At 38.7% G+C, this 19,796-nt stretch overlaps 1 protein-coding gene across 1 annotated transcript; it reads left to right on the forward strand.

Moving 5' to 3' along the window:
- Positions 1–393: 393 nt before the first annotated feature.
- Positions 394–19,473, forward strand: SUV39H2 (SUV39H2 histone lysine methyltransferase). Its single transcript, XM_075208677.1, has 6 exons — positions 394–451; positions 10,290–10,435; positions 12,007–12,678; positions 16,555–16,701; positions 17,058–17,187; positions 18,116–19,473. Exons 1-6 carry the CDS (start codon positions 433–435, stop codon positions 18,217–18,219), a joined length of 1,218 nt encoding a protein of 405 aa, XP_075064778.1. The 5' UTR covers positions 394–432; the 3' UTR covers positions 18,220–19,473.
- The last annotated feature ends 323 nt before the right edge of the window (positions 19,474–19,796 follow it).

A 19,796-nucleotide genomic window follows, 5' to 3' on the forward strand; every position in this document is an offset into this window, starting at 1 on the left:
GGTACTGTGCTCTCATCTGTTGTATCTTCTCAATAGAAAGATTACACTCACAAAAAAATATGCTGTGCTAGCTATTTAAAGGGGGTGGGGGACCTATTACCGGATAGCTGTATTAGATAGTTAAAAAATATTTTGTTTATTTACGATAAAATTCTGAGTATCGAGTGTATTTCAGTTCAACACTACATTATGTTAGGGTGACACAAGTTTCACGGTTGCTCCGAAATAGATGGCGAGAAACCGCTCTATACGGGAACAGAAACCCATATTGGCGGCAATGTTATGGAATTGAAGGTAACCGCTCTGTGGCGAAGGCCCCGCCCCGTGTGACGTTCTCTGGCTGGAATTATAGTACTCAGAGATTGGCTGAGGTGGAGACGAGAGCGGCGTCGTGACGTCACGAGAAGGAGATTTGATTGGCGGGGGGACAAGATGGCCGCGACGCGTGGAGGTGAGTCTCGCGCTGCGTGTATCTACGAGCTGATGACACTGGCGCGCGGGATACAAAATGTTGCTGCTGTTTCCTCGCTCTGATACAGCAGAGCTGCTGCCTCCGTGCTGCACTGCTCCACGCTGCGTGTCCTGTGTGTCGTAGCATAACTGAGTGCAGCTCTAGTGCACTATGCCTGGGAGGTAGTTGCACTTTAATGGTTGTCAATCCTTGTAGAATAAACTAACTTAAAATCTATGAATCACTCAAGTATTATAACCAAGTGCATACATAAAGGAAACGCTTAGTACAAATCTGGGGCATGTAGCCTATGGCTTCACAGCTGTTGTGGAACTATAAGATCCAGCATGCGTTGCTAGCTGGAGACCCACAGATTGCTTACCTGTTATGCTGATATTGGCAGTACTCTTGTATTCACTGCACTGTTCACCTCCTTTAAATAGTAGTTTTCCTTGAATAACTCTTCTAATAATGTAGTGGATCAGCAGTCATGAAAAACTGCTGTTCCTGCAAAGACTTGTCTCCTATGTCCTCTGTGGTCACTATCGCAAAGTGGCCACCTTTGCAATAATGACCGGAGGGGAGAATAGTAAGATGCAGTAAAGGGGTCCAAAGATCCCTTTACCGCAATGCTCTCCCCATAGAAGCTGAAAAAAAATTACAGACACGGTAATGTATGTGAGCCTGGTCTGACGTACATTACCATATATGTAATTGCCTTTTCAGAACTTATTAAATTGCAGTTTATAGCAGTTCACTTCACATCTATGGGGACTGCTCTGGATTTAAAAAAAAAAGTAAAGCAGCAGATATCTACAAAAACTGCTGCAATGCGCTGTTAGTAAATGTGCACATTACTTAAATGTGCATTGAATTTAATGAAAAAAGGCAATAATAAATAGACCCCTAAGATGCAAGCAAACATAAGCGAAACTGTCAATACTGTATTAACCAGGAGCACATTGTGTGTAGCCACATCATTTTGTGGCTAATTGCCTCTCCCTCTGTGTATGAACCTTACAACTCAAAGAGCCTTTGTGACCACTTTAAAATTAGATTGTGTCCTATGGCTTGCAGACCCTCTACTATGCTCCGGTATTCAGAATTTTTATACGTACTGCAGAGTTGTCAGGCTTTTTTTGTTTTGTTTTTTTATAATTTTTGCATTTTATCTCTCTTTCTATTAGTTTGATTTTCACTTTCATTCAATAATTTATGCTCCAGGCATATTTATCAGGATGTGTTTGCCCATATTTTGGGAAAATTTATTATTGGGATGTGATATAGTCTTGGTAATTAAAGGCAAATGTGTTACTCTGTACAAAAAGTGTTGTGAAACTTATTTTTACTTCCTGCACTGACAGCTCACATAGTAGAGATGTTAAAGCTCTTGTTGAACAAATTAGTATGAGACTAATGAGTGCTAGAATTTTTCAAGGCTTCAGGGGTGCCTGTATTACATGTATTAAAGCGATTTGTGTGATGCACTAAAAGGCCAAAAGTATGTGGATACCCGAACAGCACATTCATATGTGCTTGTTGAGCATCTCATTCCAAAACTATGAGCATTTACATGCTGCTATACTGGCCTCCTGTTTTCTGGGAAAGCTTTCCACGTATTTTGGAACATGGCTGTGTGTATTCGCATCCTTTCAACCCCAAGAGCATTAGGCTGGGTACACACTGCAGCATTTTCACCCAATAATCAGGCAAATCATACGACCATTCGGTCGGAAGACGGATTAGTGTGTATAGTGACACAATGGTCAAAAGTCGTTCCAAAGTGTCCATTGACGGCTCATTTGATTGGTTGTTCTGTTTAATATTTTCCGACCAATCCACCTAACGATCATGTAGTGTGTATATGTTTTCAATCGATCCACGACCAACTGCCGATAGTTCCTCGAGCTGTGACTCCTTTGGGGGCGTGTATGTTCATTTCTGATGCCTGTACCAGTCGCACGGGGTGCGGTGTCCGCACATCACTCATTTGGTATTTAGGTGCTTCTAGCGGTAAAGCAATAGTGGGTGTCTATTGCATTAATGCGCACAGCATATGACTGCCATTTTAATTAGAAACCTTTTGTCAGTGCAGTGTTATAAAAAAAAAGAAACAATGTTTCATTTATATGTATATTGCTTTTGTCTGCCTCCTTAATTATAGTTATGTGTCACTTTATTGTACACTCAGGGTTGTTGTTCCCGTATCTCCTGCAGCAGGGGCATATGAGAGAATGAGTCTCTCCTCTTGAACCACTCTTTGGTCCAACAAGATCTATTTTTCTCCTTCTTTCCCTTCGGGTCTGTACTTACAGTCTTCTTTCCACAGTGAGCAGAAAAAGAGCAGTTGCTTGTTCCTCAAAAGTATCCATATTCTCTGGAGTGACATAATAGTCTGGGACTGTTTTTCATGGTTTCACCTGGGCCCGTTAGTTAGAAATCTTAGATACAGCATACAATGACATTATAGAAAACTTTGTCCTTCTAGCTTTGTGCAACAGTTTGGGGAAGGCCATTTCCTGTTTCAGCATGACAATGCAATCATGCCTACATGCACAAACAGAAGTTAACTTTAAAAAAAAAGGAAGAAAGGGTTCCCAAGTTTGGTGTGGACAAATTTCACTGTCCTGCACAGAACCCTGACCTCAACCTGATCGAACATCTTTGGGATGAACTGAACTGGAACTCCGACTGTGAGCCAGGCTTTTCACCCAACATCAGTGTCTGACGTAACTAAGGCTAGGTACACACTGAGGAATTTTCCGACCGACGTCTTATCTACAATGATTGTTTGGATGATTAATGGTCTTTTATGTTAGTAGAAGGGTCATTTCACATCAGATCACCCCAAAAATAATGAAATGTTCACCGCCCATCTCAGATTTTTGGGAATTTTTTTTTTAGTTGAGAGGATGTCAAAACAACTATTTCTGCCAAATATCTCGACTGTAGTTGATTAAATATTGATTTTTAATGTATTAAATAATTTACTAATTGCAGCTACTTTTCCAGTTTATTTGAAGTATTCCTGGTGTTTATTAAGGAATCACCACAAAATTTGGACCCCCTAAGGTAACGCTTCCTCCCGAATCCAAAATCCAAACCAAATTACTTTATCGGCCTCATGTTTTGCGTTACGGCAAAACGTACGTTTTTTTAATGGAATTAAAAACACTAGCTTCAATCGATATTGGGGATCCCAGTTTTTGGGGGGTGTTTAAAAAAGGTATATATTACTACCACAAAAAAAAGCAGCAGGGTACTCTTTCATAGTGGAGAAAAAAAAATAATGAAGTTGATGTTCGATTACTGGTGTAACGCATACAAAATTTACACATTGTTAAAAACCATACCAAAAAAGTGAACTAAACTGAGGTAATGGGATAAAACTCCCATTCAGGAAATAAAACCAACAGAAACTGATGGGAAGGGGATTCCCTTTAGAGAAACTGAAACTTTCCAGAGAAAGAGAGTGAGACACAGAAAGATGATGGCAAAAAAAATAAATCATGGCAGCTGCTCATCAAAAGTGCACATTTGGTAGTCTATTAAATACGGACTGCCATATTACTGTCTACTCAAAAACCATTGGATTACATAGCTGGGACCACTTTACAGATGAAGAAAAATAACTTTTGATTCTGAGAACTGAAGTTTCAAATGCAGTAACCAATGATCCCGGAACTCCAGTCTGCTACCATCATGAAAAGCTTCTGCTGCTAAGATGAAGATTTTCAGAAAACATGCTGTAATCCTTTCTTGTCTCACAAAAATGGAGCCAGAAAAAGCTTAAAAGTTATGTCACTGAAATGGGCCAAAGAACATGGTGACTGTCAGCTTCATGCTGTTATTAAACCAGGACAAACACTTTGCCCAAAATGCAGAATTCAACTGTCGCACTGTAAAGAACAAACATACATAGATATGCCAACAGAAGTAGTTGATTCCCCGTTGGAGGGTGTAACTGAACCAGCCGAAACAGGTGAGCTGAATGAAAGTATTACAAAGCTTGGTTGTTCAGCAGTGAATTTGCATGGGGTAAAGAGAAGGCTCCAGGAGACATAGGCTAAAAGAAAGAGCAGGCAAGTACAGATATTCAAGAGAAGCTTACTGAAATGTTGTCTCTTCCTAGCATACCACTAGAATCACCCCAGAAAGTAAGCAAATGTTAAGGTTGTGATGATTTACAGAGTGTGATATATGAATTAAAGTAAAAGTGTAAAGAGGCTCCGTGACAAGAAGTAATAAAAATATTAACTCTGGTACCAAACAACTGGACAATTAAGCAGACTGCAGAAGAATTTAATGTCACAGAATACTTGGTAAAACAATCAAGAAAACTTAAAGAAACCCAAGGTCTACTGGCAGAACCTGAAAAATATAGAGGGAAAGCCCTTCCTATACACATCATTCATCGCATGTGCCCTGGAAAGAGTTTTTCTGTAAAAGTTCCAGGTGGAAAAAAGGATTCACAAGCAGAAAGGCTACTCCTATTAAACTTTTATCTTGCTTTCAAAGACCGTTTTCCATACATTCAAGTTGGATCTCACAGATTTCGGCCTATTAGTAAAAATGAGTTACACATATATATCGATTGTCATCAGACGACAGAGAGCAGGAACCAGAGTTGTGTCACTATGACCAGAGTCACAAAAAATGTAGACAAGTGATCTGCAACCTGGAACATAGCAGCAGTGTATGATAACATCTAGTACATTGGGTATGTCATTCAATGTAATGAGGAGAATCAAGATGTGCTGGTACACTGAAACTAAACCAATCAACAAATGTGCTGTTCTGGCCTTCAAGAGATAAGTGTTTTGTTCCTTTTATTCACGTCCTCTGTGTTACAGAAGTGCCTGCTATCCAAGGAAGTACAAGAAGGCAGTATACACTTTCTGCTGACACTTTAAGCAAAATTACGGACCTTTACAACAAGTTCCAAACAAGGAAAGAATAATGAAATTATTGACTCAACTTCAGTTATGGACTCAAGTTATGTTAAAGGTTATAAATTTCATGGTTTCTTGTGTTAATTATGTATGCGGTACAGCAGTAATCGAACATCAACTTCATTATTTTTTTTCTCCACTATGAAACAGACTACCGTGCTGATTATTTTTTTTTTTTGTGGTAGTAATGTACACCTTTTGAATCTAGCATTTTTAATTCTATTCGAAAAAATGTGCGTTTTTACCGTAACGCAAAAAGTAATTTAGTTTGGATTTTTGGATTCGGTAGGAAGTTAACTTAGGGGTCCAAATTTTGTGGTGGATACTTAATAAACACCTGTGATGCTTCAAATAAACTGGATAAAGAAGCTGCGATTAGTAAATTATTTAATAATTTCAAAAATCAATATTTAATCAACTAATTGTCACAGTCGAGATATTTGGCAGAAATAGTTGTTTTGACATCCTCTCAACTAAACATTTTTCGTAGGAATCTGAGATGGGTGGTGGACACCCCTTGTTGAACTGACATGGGATGACCCAGAAGTATTTTATTTGGTGAAGCACAGGCTACCAATGTAAGGACTTGCAGTATAGGAAAGTTTTGCAAGGAAAATTAATCTAATTGATGGGTGAACTTTTTGTTAGGGGAAGATTAGTAAGAAGGGAATTCCAATACACTAATACTGAAACGCTAAGGGAACCGGTTTCCAAGTAGGCTGAGAACTAGGATAGGACAGTGACTTGAAGAATTGGGGAAAGGCAACTTTTGCATGAGAAGTGAGAATGGCAGCAGAGAGGTCCAGGAGAATTAGAAGTGAATAGTGTCCTTTTAGAGTTGGTGATTAAATCATTGCGCACTTTAGATCTCCAGACAATAATACCCTACACAACAGAAATAATCAAGAAGTCCAGAGATGGGGGAGGAGGGCATAGCTCTCCCCCATCCTGGCTTCAAATAAATTAGCAGCACCTTGTTTGAAAGAAGGAAGTCTCCTCTTTCAGATAAGGCCCCTGTGTAGTTAATGTTTGATCACATGTGATCAGACATTAACACCATACACTACAGAAAACATTAAGTAGACCTGGATGGGGAGGGCTATTGTAATGCACAGGTCTCCCGATCCTGGCACCTAGATACTCATGGGTATCCTTGTTTGGAAGAGGAGTTCCCTATTTTAAACAAGGTGTCTGGTGGTCACCAGGCAGTAATGCCCTACACTGCAGAATGCATTAAGTAGTCCAGAGAAGGGTGGTTTTATAATACCAAGATCTCCCCCATCCTGCATTCAATACACTCAAGGTTACCCTCATTTGATGAGTTCAAAATGGTGTGTCTTATTGAGCTACACATTTTATGCATTTTATTCAAGACTGTGTCAACTACGAACAACAAGAAAAACATAATTTTTAAATGCAGGTTTTATTATGGAAAACTGTGCAGAAGTCTGCCTTTTTGCTAGGGAAGGTGGATTGATGACATAGCAAGAACCACAAAGTATTTATTGGTGGTGGTTAGTATAAAAATACACACATTTGCTTTTAGTTCGCTTTCTTGCATTTAAATTTTTTGCAGTGACAGGCGATATAGGCAAACTAATGGTATTTTCTGATAATTCAAAGTATTTTGATGCAGAACAAGGTATAATTGTTTATTGCACAAACAAATTACTTGTGGCTAACCCAAAAGGTGTCAAAAGAGACTCGGGCGAAAGGGTCTAAAGAAATCAGAAAATGTCTGTAAAAAAAAAAACATGATCGAGGCAGTCGCATCACGATGAGCGGTGGTAGTCATTATAACGATGAGGGAAACCCCGACTAGAATACACTGAAGCTGTATTCCCCGACAGACTGTTAATACTGACGGCTTGAAACACAGACCTGAAACTCTGCCGACGAATGAAGATCCTGGCAGGCTGCGATGACGTCACTTTGAAGATTCTTCATTTGTCGGCAGTGTTTCATGTCTGTGTTTCAAGCCGTCAGTATTAGCAGTCTGTTGGGGAATACACCTTCAGTGTATTCATGACGGGGTTTCCGTTATCGTTAAAGGTACCTAACCCAACAATGAGCACAGAGTAGTTTGGAGACAGAAAGGTAATGTGGATTGTCAGTTGGAATATTGAAATTACTGAAGATTAGGTGGGGGTGGGGGGTCGGAAGATAAGAAATGTTCAAGAAAACATTGGGTTAGTACAGGGGAAATTATTGATCACGGCAACACACAGAGAGAAGGGTTTTAGAAATACATATAGTATGTACTTCAAAAGGTGTAAATAACTGATGGAACAGTTAATAGAAATGTGAATATGCAGTGTGGAGAAGGAGTCCCCATCTTTGTTTCTAGCCCTGGAGGTGTATGTCAAAGGGCTGCAAGTGAGGCTTCTATATGTTACACATGCATTTTATGTTGCAACATGTTTGTATATCGAGTGATGTATTAAGTCTGTAATCTCACAGATTAATTCTTTCTGGAATATACATACAAATGTTGCATATGAATGTTTGGTATAGCCTACAAAAGTATTTAATCTGGTCTGTTTTTCCCATTTAAGAATATTAAGAGTTTCAACAATTTTTTTCACCTATGTTTTGGGACTGAAAACATGGATCATTGTCATTTATACCCTGATCTCTTTGCAAACATATTATATATCAACTAAATGCTTATTGAGTTTTTATTATTCAGTATAGTTCTTTAATTGCTTACTCATTTTTAAGATAATTTGTAGACAGAGAATAGTAATTGAAATATAAATTATCAATGGAAGAACATCACAAAGGGGGTTTTGCAAACATATTTTTTGTCTGGGCTGTAAAAGTTAAAAAAAACAACCTTAGATACTGGATTTTACACAATGAGGAAAAGTGATTGGTTTATGCTTAAACCAAAAGTGTGTTCTGCTGGATACAAACTGATCCAGCAGATTGGCTTGAGTGACAGAATTAGTTTCCAATGTATCAACCATGTGAGTGGCCAAATTAAACAGATCTAGCCATTCGGGGCTAGGAAAGGACAATATTCTGGCTATGTTTCAAATTACACAGATGTGCCTAGATTTCTACAAAGAGCAGTTTATGAAGGAAGTTGGTGACATTTGAGCAGGAGTCTGCTCCAGCTGATGGGATGAGTTTTGTAGAGCAGGGATGTTCCTTGTTGAGTATGGAGTTGGAGCACTGGTGTACTTTGTGGAGCAGTACAAATGTGAGACTTCATTTGTAGAGTAGAATTTGTAGTGTATTTATTTACATTAGATAAAAGTGGTGAAGAGGTCGTATTTTTAGGACATCTTTTCTGCAGAAGGGCACACTGGAATTTTCAGTCCAAAGAAACAATTTTGCATCAGAGCCTTGACCTATATTATTAAATAGGATACCTTTTGCACTTTCATGTTGCATTGAAGATGTAGGCATACTTTTGCTGAATCCATTTTCAAAAATAGCTTCAAACATATATGTTTCACATCTATTAAAGTAAGGCTCAATATCCCCTCATTCTTTTGATTCATTTGCAATGTTCATCTTATTGCTAGCAATAAATATTGTCCAATGCGATTATTGTGGTTCCAACGCACAAAAAAAATTATCGGCAAAAGATAGCAGGATAACAGCAAGCCTTGATGATACATAAAAAGGTATAATATAATACAGGAATGTATAAACTGAATACATTACATTATGCAAGCGTGTCTCCTGGGCCCGGGTCCAAATTCAGTCTTTTAGTCTGCAGTCAGGAAGAGAGAGCGCTTTTTAGTGGCCCAGGGACTTGTATGCAGTTTGAGTTAACAAAAAACAGTGATGATGTCACAATCATCCAATTATTTGACTTCCACACATTTGAATCATAAATTAGGCAAAATCAAGAAGTATTTTAATAGTAAAGCAAAATAAAGTTTAATATAATGAAATCGCTGGTTCTAAAGTTCTAGGGTTTTGGACTTTGATTACACTTTTACAAACCTATGCACACTTGTAGTATGCAGAGCAGTCTCCCAAAATCAGAGAGTAGGCGTGCATATACACTGGGTGGACCATCTAAGCGCAAAACCAAGAAATGTAAAAAGATTTTTTTTAAAAAAAAAGTAAATGTAGTCCAGTGAGTGAATGACAACAAAATAAAAGCACTTACTTGTTGGCTATAGCTGTAACATAGTTGACAAGTACCCCCAGTCATTAAGCCAAAGGTGTTCAATTTAATGTAGAATCCAGGAGGCCATTGGACAGCCAGAATGATCTTTTGAGGGTTATGTGAAGTGGGACCATGGGGTACACTAGTGGCTCCAATTAACAGTGCTTTCAAAGTAGAGTTTCTGTCTAAACTCTTAACTTTTGGGGCGGGGGGGGGGGGATATAAGCAAACAATAACTATTTACAGTGGTTCGCATAGCTGCCTCACAGCTCTGGTGTCATGGCTTCAGTTCTGACCAGAGCCTTATCTGTGTGGAGTTTGTATGTTCTCCCTGTGTTTGCCTGGGTTTTCTCTGCACTCCGGTTTTCTCCCACACTCAAGACATATGAATTAGGAGCCAGTTACCTTTTAACTCTAGTGTGTATGATGGGGAATATTGGTTGCATAAGCTCTACTGGGACAGGGACTGTTATGAATCATTAAATATTCTCTGTAAAACGATTCACATTATGTAGGTGCTATAGAAGTAATTGTTAATAACTAAAATGTAGGAAGTAGAAAGTAAATATCTGACTGCTTTGTGTTTGTTTTTTGTTTGTTTTATATTTCATATTTGTGATTAGCCTGAACTGATAGTCATTGACTCATATGATGTGAGCTATAGATGTTCATTTATGTTGTCATGGATTGTGTTTCTGATTTTAAGCTGTTGCGTTTGTATGTAAAATAGTGCTAATAATGAGCTCTATCTTTCCAGCTTGGTGTGTGCCATGCCTTGCCTCTAATGAAACACTTCAGGAATTGTGCCGGAAAGAGTCACTGATCTGCAAATGCATTGGCATAACCAGGAGGAATCTAAATAACTATGAAGTAGAATATCTCTGTGACCATAAAATAGAAAAGGTATATTATAACCCATTCCGGTGCTACTCATATTCCTGATGACGGAAAGACATGAGTTACCCCAACATTTTCAGTGTGAAGCGCCGGATCCCCGACATAGTGTCCATATCAACGGAGTAAAAAAAATGACTTCTAATAATTCAGAGACTTTAACATGCAGGCAGCAGGGAATGATGTTACTTTCAACGCCGACATTAATCTTCCTGCACTTAAAGGCACAATGGAAACAGGCGCTGCCCCTGCATCATAGAAGCCTTCCTACGAAACATTGTAGAGACGGCACCTGTTTCCATTGCGCCTTTAAGTGCAGGAAGATTAGTGTCAGCGTAACAAGTAATGTAATTCCCTGGATGTCAAAGCCTCAGAATTATTATTAGTAATTTTTTTAAACAGTCCATATGGACACTATATCGGGGATCCCACACTTCGCACTGAAAATGTCAGGGTAACTCATGTCAGGCTTTTTGTCATCGGGTTTTAGTACTCAACCCACTCATTCATGCAAATCACACCGTTCCAAGAATATTAAGGTATCAACTCTGTTACTAAACAGTGCTTACATCCAGGGCCGGATTAACCCGAGGTCTAACTGGGCTATAGCCCAGGGGCCTCGGGCATCCAGGGGGGCCCTTCAGTGTCCGCAGCAGCATTATTGATCGGTCCGGGGGCGGGGGCGCCCCCAGCCCGATCAATGCTGCTGAGCACAGTCAGTCCAGTCCTCCGTCCCCGGCGCTCAGTACTCTGCTTACTGAGGAGATCTCGCGAGTGAACTCTCGCGAGATCTCCTCAGTAAGGAGCTTACAGCGCGCCGGGGACGGAGGACTGGACTGACAGGTAAGCGCTTTGGGGGGGGGGGGGCCCTCACGGTGGGCGGCGGGCGGCTCACAATGGGGGCCTCACGGGGGAATGGAGGCGCCCTTAGCCCAGGGGCCTCCATTCCCTTAATCCGGCCCTGGTTACATCTACTGCCTTTTAAAATACTATTTGTTTGATGCATTTTAGACTTGTTCTATATTTGCAAGGCATGAGGGGGAAAAAATGTTTTGTATTGTTATCCAAGAAAATTCATACATTTTTAAAACAATTAGAATGTCTTGCTGCTAGTATAACATTTTTATAACCTGCTTTTTTCCCTTCTCTTTTAAACAAGAATGATGTCACTGTCTTTACTCCCTTTTTAGAGCACTGGGCATTCAGTACACTATAGTATATAATGGAATAAAACATATTTCTATTACGGTGTCCATTTTTCACAATTACTCATTACATTTCAGCAGGACTCCAGTGGTGGTAGTAAATAAAGCTAGCTTTATTTACTATTTCTTTTTTTTTTCTGCACAAATTCTCCACCTTTTGAAGAGTATTTTTATATAGAGTTTACAAAATAGAAACACAGGGTCTTTTGCAAATATAACCACTACCCTCTCAGTAACCACTTTTTATATATATTCTGTGGTACAGTGTATAAAGCACTGTCCTCTACCATCTTCTGCTAAAGTAATTGTTACTAACTTAGTGATTCTTGTTCCTCTGGTACCAGACAATTGTATCGTGTTACTTGTGTATTAAAGGGTTCAGAATACTTCCTTGTGAAATGGAAAGGATGGCCGGAGTCACGCAATACATGGGAGCCCAAAGAAAACCTTAAATGCCCGACACTTTTGAAGCAGTTTTACAGTGACCTCTACAAGTATTTGTCTGAACTGAAGTCTGGTAAAGCAATTGTGTTAAAAAACAGCAATACATCTGTGGACTGTTCAGTTGCTGACTATATAGTCAAAAAGGCTAAACAACGAATTGCACTGAAGCGGTGGGAGGAAGAGCTGAATAGGAAAAAATCCCATAATGGAATGCTGTTTGTAGAAAATAATGTGGATCTTGAGGGTCCTCCCATAGACTTCTATTACATCAATGACTACAAGGCCACTCCCGGAGTTAATACTTTGGGCGAAGCAGTTATTGGCTGTGACTGTACGGATTGCTTTACAGGTAAATGTTGCCCTACTGAGGCAGGGGTTCTTTTTGCTTACAATGAACACAAACAGATTAAGATTCAACCTGGACGGCCTATTTATGAATGCAACTCTAGGTGTAAATGCAGTTTGGATTGTCCCAATCGTGTGGTACAGAAAGGGCCCCCCTACTCTTTATGCATCTTTAGGACACACAATGGACGTGGCTGGGGAGTTCAAACACTCCAGAAAATCAAGAAGCACAGCTTTGTCATGGAATATGTTGGTGAGGTATGTGTTGCAATCACTTTTGAACATTATCATTATTATACATATGTGTGGTCAGATTTTTGTTTGCGTATGCTGTATGTTTACATGGTTTATGGTATAAATGCTTCAATCATTTGATATTTTTCCATAACAAAGTCGGAACAGACAATATGTTTATGGTTGCTATAATCCAAGATTTTGAAATTTAAAATCTATAACTTTCAATATAAATGTTTCCAGAATTTATACTCCTAGTGCAACTACATGGCCTTATTAATGGGAATAGGTTCCTACAACTATTTTATGTCATGTGCCATTTATTATGGACTGAGAAATGTCGTCACCTTGGGGTCCTGGTTTTCTTTTCCATAATGAGGGGAGACCTATTGCAGTCTATGGCTGCAATATGGATTGCATGCATATGATTAAAAATATTCTGTTCATATTATAAATTGGAATGAGTTATCAAGGTGCGAATATAGATTTAAACTTGTTGCTCACAAATCTACTAGTGTTGGGTGTAATTACCATATATACTTTATCTAAAATTTGCTACTGCTTAATGGACACCTTACAATTTTTAAAATGGTGAGTAAATGTTTTCTATTGAGTCAAGGGTTAATTTATTTGCTCCTAAAAAAAATAATAATGAATACTAAATTTGTAGAAGGCATCCCATTAAAAGTATAGGATGGTTCCCATCATTAAATTTTGCCAGCCAGGTGGGGTCAGTTGTAATACTTTGCAAGAATATTGAAAAATTTTGGTGGTTACTGCCCACATCTGCCAGGACTGGTGTAACACACACTGCTGACTATAGTACCTATTCTAAGAAGAGAAACAATGGTAAAATAGTACTATGTTGGGCTCCAAGAGCCAGGTGGTAAGTAAAAACAGCCGGGTGGAGCACCCGAGAAATAGGTGCTGGGGAGTACACTGCCGTCAAGTGCTTTGGCGGAGAGGTAAAGTCTGTGTAGCCCCTGCAAACCAGGAAATGCCTCTTAAATATGTCGTCTTCACCCTATTGATCTCCTTGAAATTATCTCTTCCCACGGAATGAAATATAATTTGTGAATGTGGGTACATATGTAGGGCACCTTCATGTGCTTAGCCCCCAGTCGGGGAAACTCCCATCAGAAGAAGAAAAATGTTGGCACACCAAAAATGTTGCTAGTTTGATCAACAAAGCCCTGTGCAATTGATAACAATAGGTGCATGATGTCCTAAAATGTTGTTTGCAGTTTTATAAATGACCTTTAGTACCCAGTGATATCACTAGTTCCTTAAGAACGAAGACTGCAATTTTTTTAAAACTCCAACTTGTTTGCAAGCTAGTGCATGTTTCCTATGACTAAACTTACCGTATACACTTGTGTATAAGCCGAGTTTTTCAGCACATTTTTTTATGCTGAAAAAGCCCCTCCTCGGCTTATACTCAAGTCAATAAGTTTTCCCAGTTTTTTGTGGTCCTCGGCTTATATTCGGGTCGGCTTATACTCGAGTATATACGGTACCTTATGATTATTTTTCTAGTTTTGTAGATGCAGTTTTATGTTTTATTACAAGGTAAATTGCATGTTTGTTCACTTTTTAGATTTGACAGTGATGATATATTTGGTGTATTTTAAATGTTTGAACATTATACACAGAGAAAAAGAGAGAATGGAGTTAAAATAGATGGGCTTTCTCTATATCGGCCTTTAACTCCCCAACATCTTTCTTACCCAAATATCCTTTGAGGGCTGTGCTCTGGGAATTGTTTAAACATCTCTGGATGCCTTTCAGAAATTATGATTTATGACCCTATCCTGAGCAACCACCTGATTAATGCATACGTTTTAGGAAATTGCAAACCAATACAAAACCCCAGTGGTCTGGTCCAAGTTCGGAGGATTGAATGACATAGAAAAAAATTAGTTTTAAACCGTTGACCATTTTTTGATAATGACCAACTAGGAGAAGTGACCATTAACACTGTTCACTTCACTTTACAGACACTAGTTATGATCCGTGGTCATTTCTGTAGCTGTGATTATTGCAAGTGGTAAAGCCAATGCTACATTTTTAAAGTGAAACACATAGGGCTGTTTTGACACATTTAGTTGTGTGCTTCAATTGGAAAATATGCCTGTATAATTTGGGAAATTAACAATGTTTGAATATACTCCATATTTACACAGAATACAAATGTAACTTTTTATATGATAATAGTCATCATGGCTATTACTTTACCCCAGGGGGCGGCAACCCCCGGCACGCGCGCCAGACGTGGCACGCTGACCACTTTTGTCTGGCACGCCGACGCTGAAGCTGCTTCAGCAAAACAGTCGATCATGGCCGAAACTGAGCTTCTGCGCAGAAGCTCCATTTCGGCCATCACCGGCTGCTTTTCTGAAGCAGCTTCATTACCCATACTTCATTATGCCACAGTGAAGCTGCTTCCTTCAGCAAAGCAGTCGGTGATGGCCGAAACCGCAGAACTTTCTGTTCGGCCATCACCGGCTGTTTTATTGAAGCAGCTCCCACCCAGGTTTCTGGAGAAAGACGAGTCTACAAAGGTAAGTAAGGGCAGCAAATTGAGGGGCACATATACTTGCCATACTTTGTATTTGTGGGGGCAACTGTGGCATGCTATGTGTTTCTGGGGGCAACTGTGGCAAAGTATGAATTGTCGGCACAATTATGAGGTATGATGTGAACTGGGGCACTACTGTGCGGCATAATGTTTTTTTTGCTGGTCCCCTACTGTTAATATGATATTAGCCTCATAAAATTATATATATACATATATATACATACATATATATATATAGCCGAGAGGGGAGGGGGCAGCTACAAATTGCCCGGGCCCCACTGGAGACCTATCTTTGATAATACATTTTTTATTTTAAAAGTCTTTTTTTTTTTTTTATTGAGTGCAGGGGGGGATCGGTAGTAGCTAAATCCCCTTCAGCTCAGGTATCTTCAGACGCCAGGTCATGTGACTGCAGTGGTCACATGGTACTCGGCGGGCTGCTGGATATCTTCCCATGCTGTGCAGTGGAGAATAAGGTAAGAAGGTGTGCTGGAGAGGGGGCATGTGTGACTAAAGGTGCTGGGAGGAGGGGGGGCAATTGTGATTTAAGTATGTGGGCAGAGGGGACATATGTGAGCAAGGAGGCATGTGTGATTAATGCATTTTTCTGTAAGAGGGTGGCCTGGTGCTTTTCACCTGCTAGACACACCCCCAATGATGCACTGCCACACCCCCAATTGTATGACCACTTGCATGATTAAAAAAATGTCGCTCCCCGGCGGCACAACATTTTTTTTCCTGTGCTTGACTATAAAGGGGGACACATGAGGTTGCTATACTGGGGCCATGAATTTCTCTAGGCAGCCCTGTGTGTGTGTGTATATATATATATATCACACCACACACACACACCCACCCAACTGGCACACCTGGGCTTCACTAGATTTTAGCCGGCACTCTGATAGAAAAAGGTTGCCAGCCCCTGCTTTACCCTGTTAAAAGTTTGAGGGGGTAGTATAATCCTCTTGTTGATGTTCAGAGCAACTTTGAGAGCAACCAGATAAGAGAGGTTTTCAAATTTCTTTCTGTTTTTGAGGATTTTTTCCCCCCCCCCCCATAAAATAAAATATGTCTGTATTACAAAGTACAGTATATTACACTGTGAAATAAGCGTTGCATCTGTGTGGAAAAATTATGCCTATCTTTACATTCATAAGAAGAGTATTCGTGACATATTGGAGTTTTTCACAAAAAAAATAATCACTTTTTAGGCCCCATTTTTAAAATGTATGTTTAACATTAAAAATGTGCGCAGGAAAGGTTTGTTGCCGCAAATAAATTGGAACACATGTTAATTCTATTGTGTCCATTATGTATTTCAGGTAATAACAAGTGAAGAAGCAGAGAGAAGGGGTCAGCAATATGACAGTACAGGAATCACTTACCTTTTTGACTTAGACTACGAGTCGGACGAGTTTACAGTTGATGCTGCTCGATATGGCAATGTGTCTCACTTTGTAAATCACAGTGTAAGCAATTACTGTTCCAGTGTGGATCATGTACATTTACTGTTGTCCAAAATTAGTATGAACACTCGGGGGGGGGGATTGAATAGTGAGTCAGCACCTTGCATGATGTGCGCTTGTGTGTATTACGCTAAGTAAAACATGGCCTCATAGAGGAGTCTGCAAAAATCATTTATGTTTTAGTACTGTAACATATCCCGTAAGACTCCTTATGTATTTCTTGTATATTGTACTATTTACTGTGTATACATACACATGTGTGGCAACATTTGTATATTGCCAACTTTATATAGCTATAAAATATAAGCGTTGTACGATATGGTACCATTTGTCCCTAAGTATCCTCTCTTGCATTTTAGTGTGATCCCAATCTTCAAGTGTACAACGTTTTCATAGATAACTTGGATGTTCGTCTCCCTCGTATTGCATTGTTTTCAACGAGACACATCAAAGCTGGAGAGGAACTTACATTTGATTACCAAATGAAAGGTAACTGTGTTTGCTCTAGAGTCAATCAATTTTTTTTCCATTTTCATTTCTAATATTTTGCAGCACTTCTACACCAAGAATTTTTTTTAGAACAAATACTTTCTGTTCAAACTGGTTTTGTGTCCACTATGCATTATTCTACAACAGGGGATAGTTCATAAATACTATAACAGCTTAGTATATGGAGAAACTACAGAGGTGCTGGGTAGATTGCTCATATGCTAAATGCAGGCTAGCTGCAGTAATGCACTCTGTTCAGAACCCAAACGCAAAAATAAATTTGTTGTGAGACTAAATATACTAATGAATTCCATGAGGTGGAGACACTTTATATAGGGGGGAAAGGGGGGCATTCTTGACTTGCTGGCCATCTCCAAAACACTTTCAACCCAATGCATTCATGAAAAGTCTGAGACACTGCCCTATAGTGATCGCTGGGCAAAGACCTTATAATGTTCAGTAATTATTTGTAATACATTCTTTTGTTTAATTGAAACTGTACAAACGCTGGTGCTGGTCTGTTGTTTCCTATGGTATTTTTCATCATGAGCATATTTTATATTTAGAAATGTATTACTAAATAAAAGCCATTCGGGACGCCCTAAATTACATGCCACAAATATTTTTAATGAAAGGATGTTATTGAACGGTAGTTTGTTGAAGTATTTTTTATTTATTTATTTTTTTATATAAAAAAAGCCGTTTTTTCTTACTGGGGAAAAGTTTCGTAAATGTGGCCAATACATTGGCTAGACATGTGTGTGCTCTATCATTGCTTGAAAGGATATCCATTTTTTAAATGGTGTTGTTTTTGTTTTTTGTTTGTTTTTTTAATATGACACTGGGACAAGTGTTTAGTTGGCCCCTAATGGTGAAATGAATAGGTGACCTATAAAACCTAAACATCTACTCCTTTTTGCTCTTCCAGGTTCTGGAGACCTTAGTTCAGATTCTATTGAGTTGAGCCCAGCTAAGAAAAGAGTAAGGACCGCTTGCAGATGTGGAGCTGTAACCTGCAGAGGATACCTTTAATGTAACTTTATTTTAACAACTGGCGTACATATTTTACCATGCTGTGACAAGGTTTATTTTAGTGATTTCCTTTGTATTGTATTTTTATTGTGCAAAATAAATTGTAATGCTTATTTTTGAAGGGTTTCATTAGTCAATTAGATTTTCTTTAGGACATTTTTCAGGAAAAAAAAATCACAATAAGGGGAGGAGAAAATTAAGTTTTACCTGAATTTACAACATATGAAAGCAGAATGAAGAAGAAAGAGAACTGTGGGATCCTCACAAGAAATCAACTTCATAATGACTGAATGTAAATCTAATTTCAATAACCACTGACTGCATTTATTACGTTAAACAGACATATACACATTTTATTTAGCTCTAACAATTTTTCTTATGCTGCCATTTATTTGTTATCCAAAATAATATATTTTTTTTTTCTATGTTATGTAATGGGAGTAAGCTGGCGAGAAAATGGAACATTTGGCTGAACGTTAATTAACATAGAACTACAACAATGTAAATAGTTGTCTTAAAAAGTAGTCTAGTGTACACTGGTAATGCAGATCATTATATCATAGTTATATATTTTTAAAACTAAATATTTGCAACTGACTGCTAATTCAGACAGTGTCCGTTTAAGTATGTGTAAGGCAAGAAGTCTTGTTTGCAGTATAAATAAGAAATTACAAAAACAGTGAGCATCTAAGTCTTAATACTGGTCCCCTTATAAAAGCTTCCTGCTTTTGTTTAGTATATACATACTACCAGCATAAAGAAGCAACAGGTGGAGCTAGCTGGTAGTGTTTGATAAATATGTGAAAGATGTACACACTATTGTCACTAGACTTTCTGCTTTAACATGGAAAGCCCTGGATGCTGGAACAACCATGGTTGCGTGAGCTTTTAGAATAGCCTTTGTGATATGGTTTTTTGAGTATAAGCCTCTTTAGTACAATTTTTGATTCTGCCCATGTGATTTTAAAAACATGACATTGTATCTAAGTTACAGTATTAATATTTGTGACTAGATGTAAGTAAACAACTTATCCAAATAGTGAGCATGCAATTAATCTTTAGTAGAGCATTTATTGCAGAAATCCTGGGACAAACCTCTAGTTTCCAATGACAATTTCAAGCAAAAGCCGTACACTGAATAAAAGGTTTTTGGGTATCCTTATAACAATATTTATGTATTCCATTTGGGAGAAAAAAAATAACTTGCTGTAGAGCATTGCAATTGAAAAGGGAATTAAAATGGCTTATACAAAACTTTTTTGGTGTATTTACTTTAGCATTGGTTTCCGCTCTAATATTCAAAATATAACATATTCATATTACGATGGCAAATACAAGGAACGATGTCATGGGCATAGAAAATCCTTAAGTCCCCCTTTGAACCTCATGTAGCGGGAAAAGACAATAAAATGGCACATTCTCAGTCAATATAATGATTAATCCAGGAAAATGGATTTTGAACAAAGAAGTGTTTCAACAAATAGAAGGTTGACAGGTTTGGGATCCCACAGATAGATCTGATGGCAACCAGCCAGAACACCAGAGTATAAAGACTCTGTTGTCACAAAGATTCAGAA

Source organism: Mixophyes fleayi, chromosome 4 (genome assembly GCF_038048845.1).
Source record: "Mixophyes fleayi isolate aMixFle1 chromosome 4, aMixFle1.hap1, whole genome shotgun sequence".
NCBI classification, from domain to species: domain Eukaryota; kingdom Metazoa; phylum Chordata; class Amphibia; order Anura; family Limnodynastidae; genus Mixophyes; species Mixophyes fleayi.

Excerpts from the sequence above, each read along its gene's own strand:
- SUV39H2 (XM_075208677.1), top strand. Across the intron at positions 10,436-12,006 it reads GTGACCATAAAATAGAAAAG|GGTTCAGAATACTTCCTTGT; the intron begins GTATATTATAAC and ends TGTGTATTAAAG. Across the intron at positions 17,188-18,115 it reads ATTTGATTACCAAATGAAAG|GTTCTGGAGACCTTAGTTCA; the intron begins GTAACTGTGTTT and ends TTGCTCTTCCAG.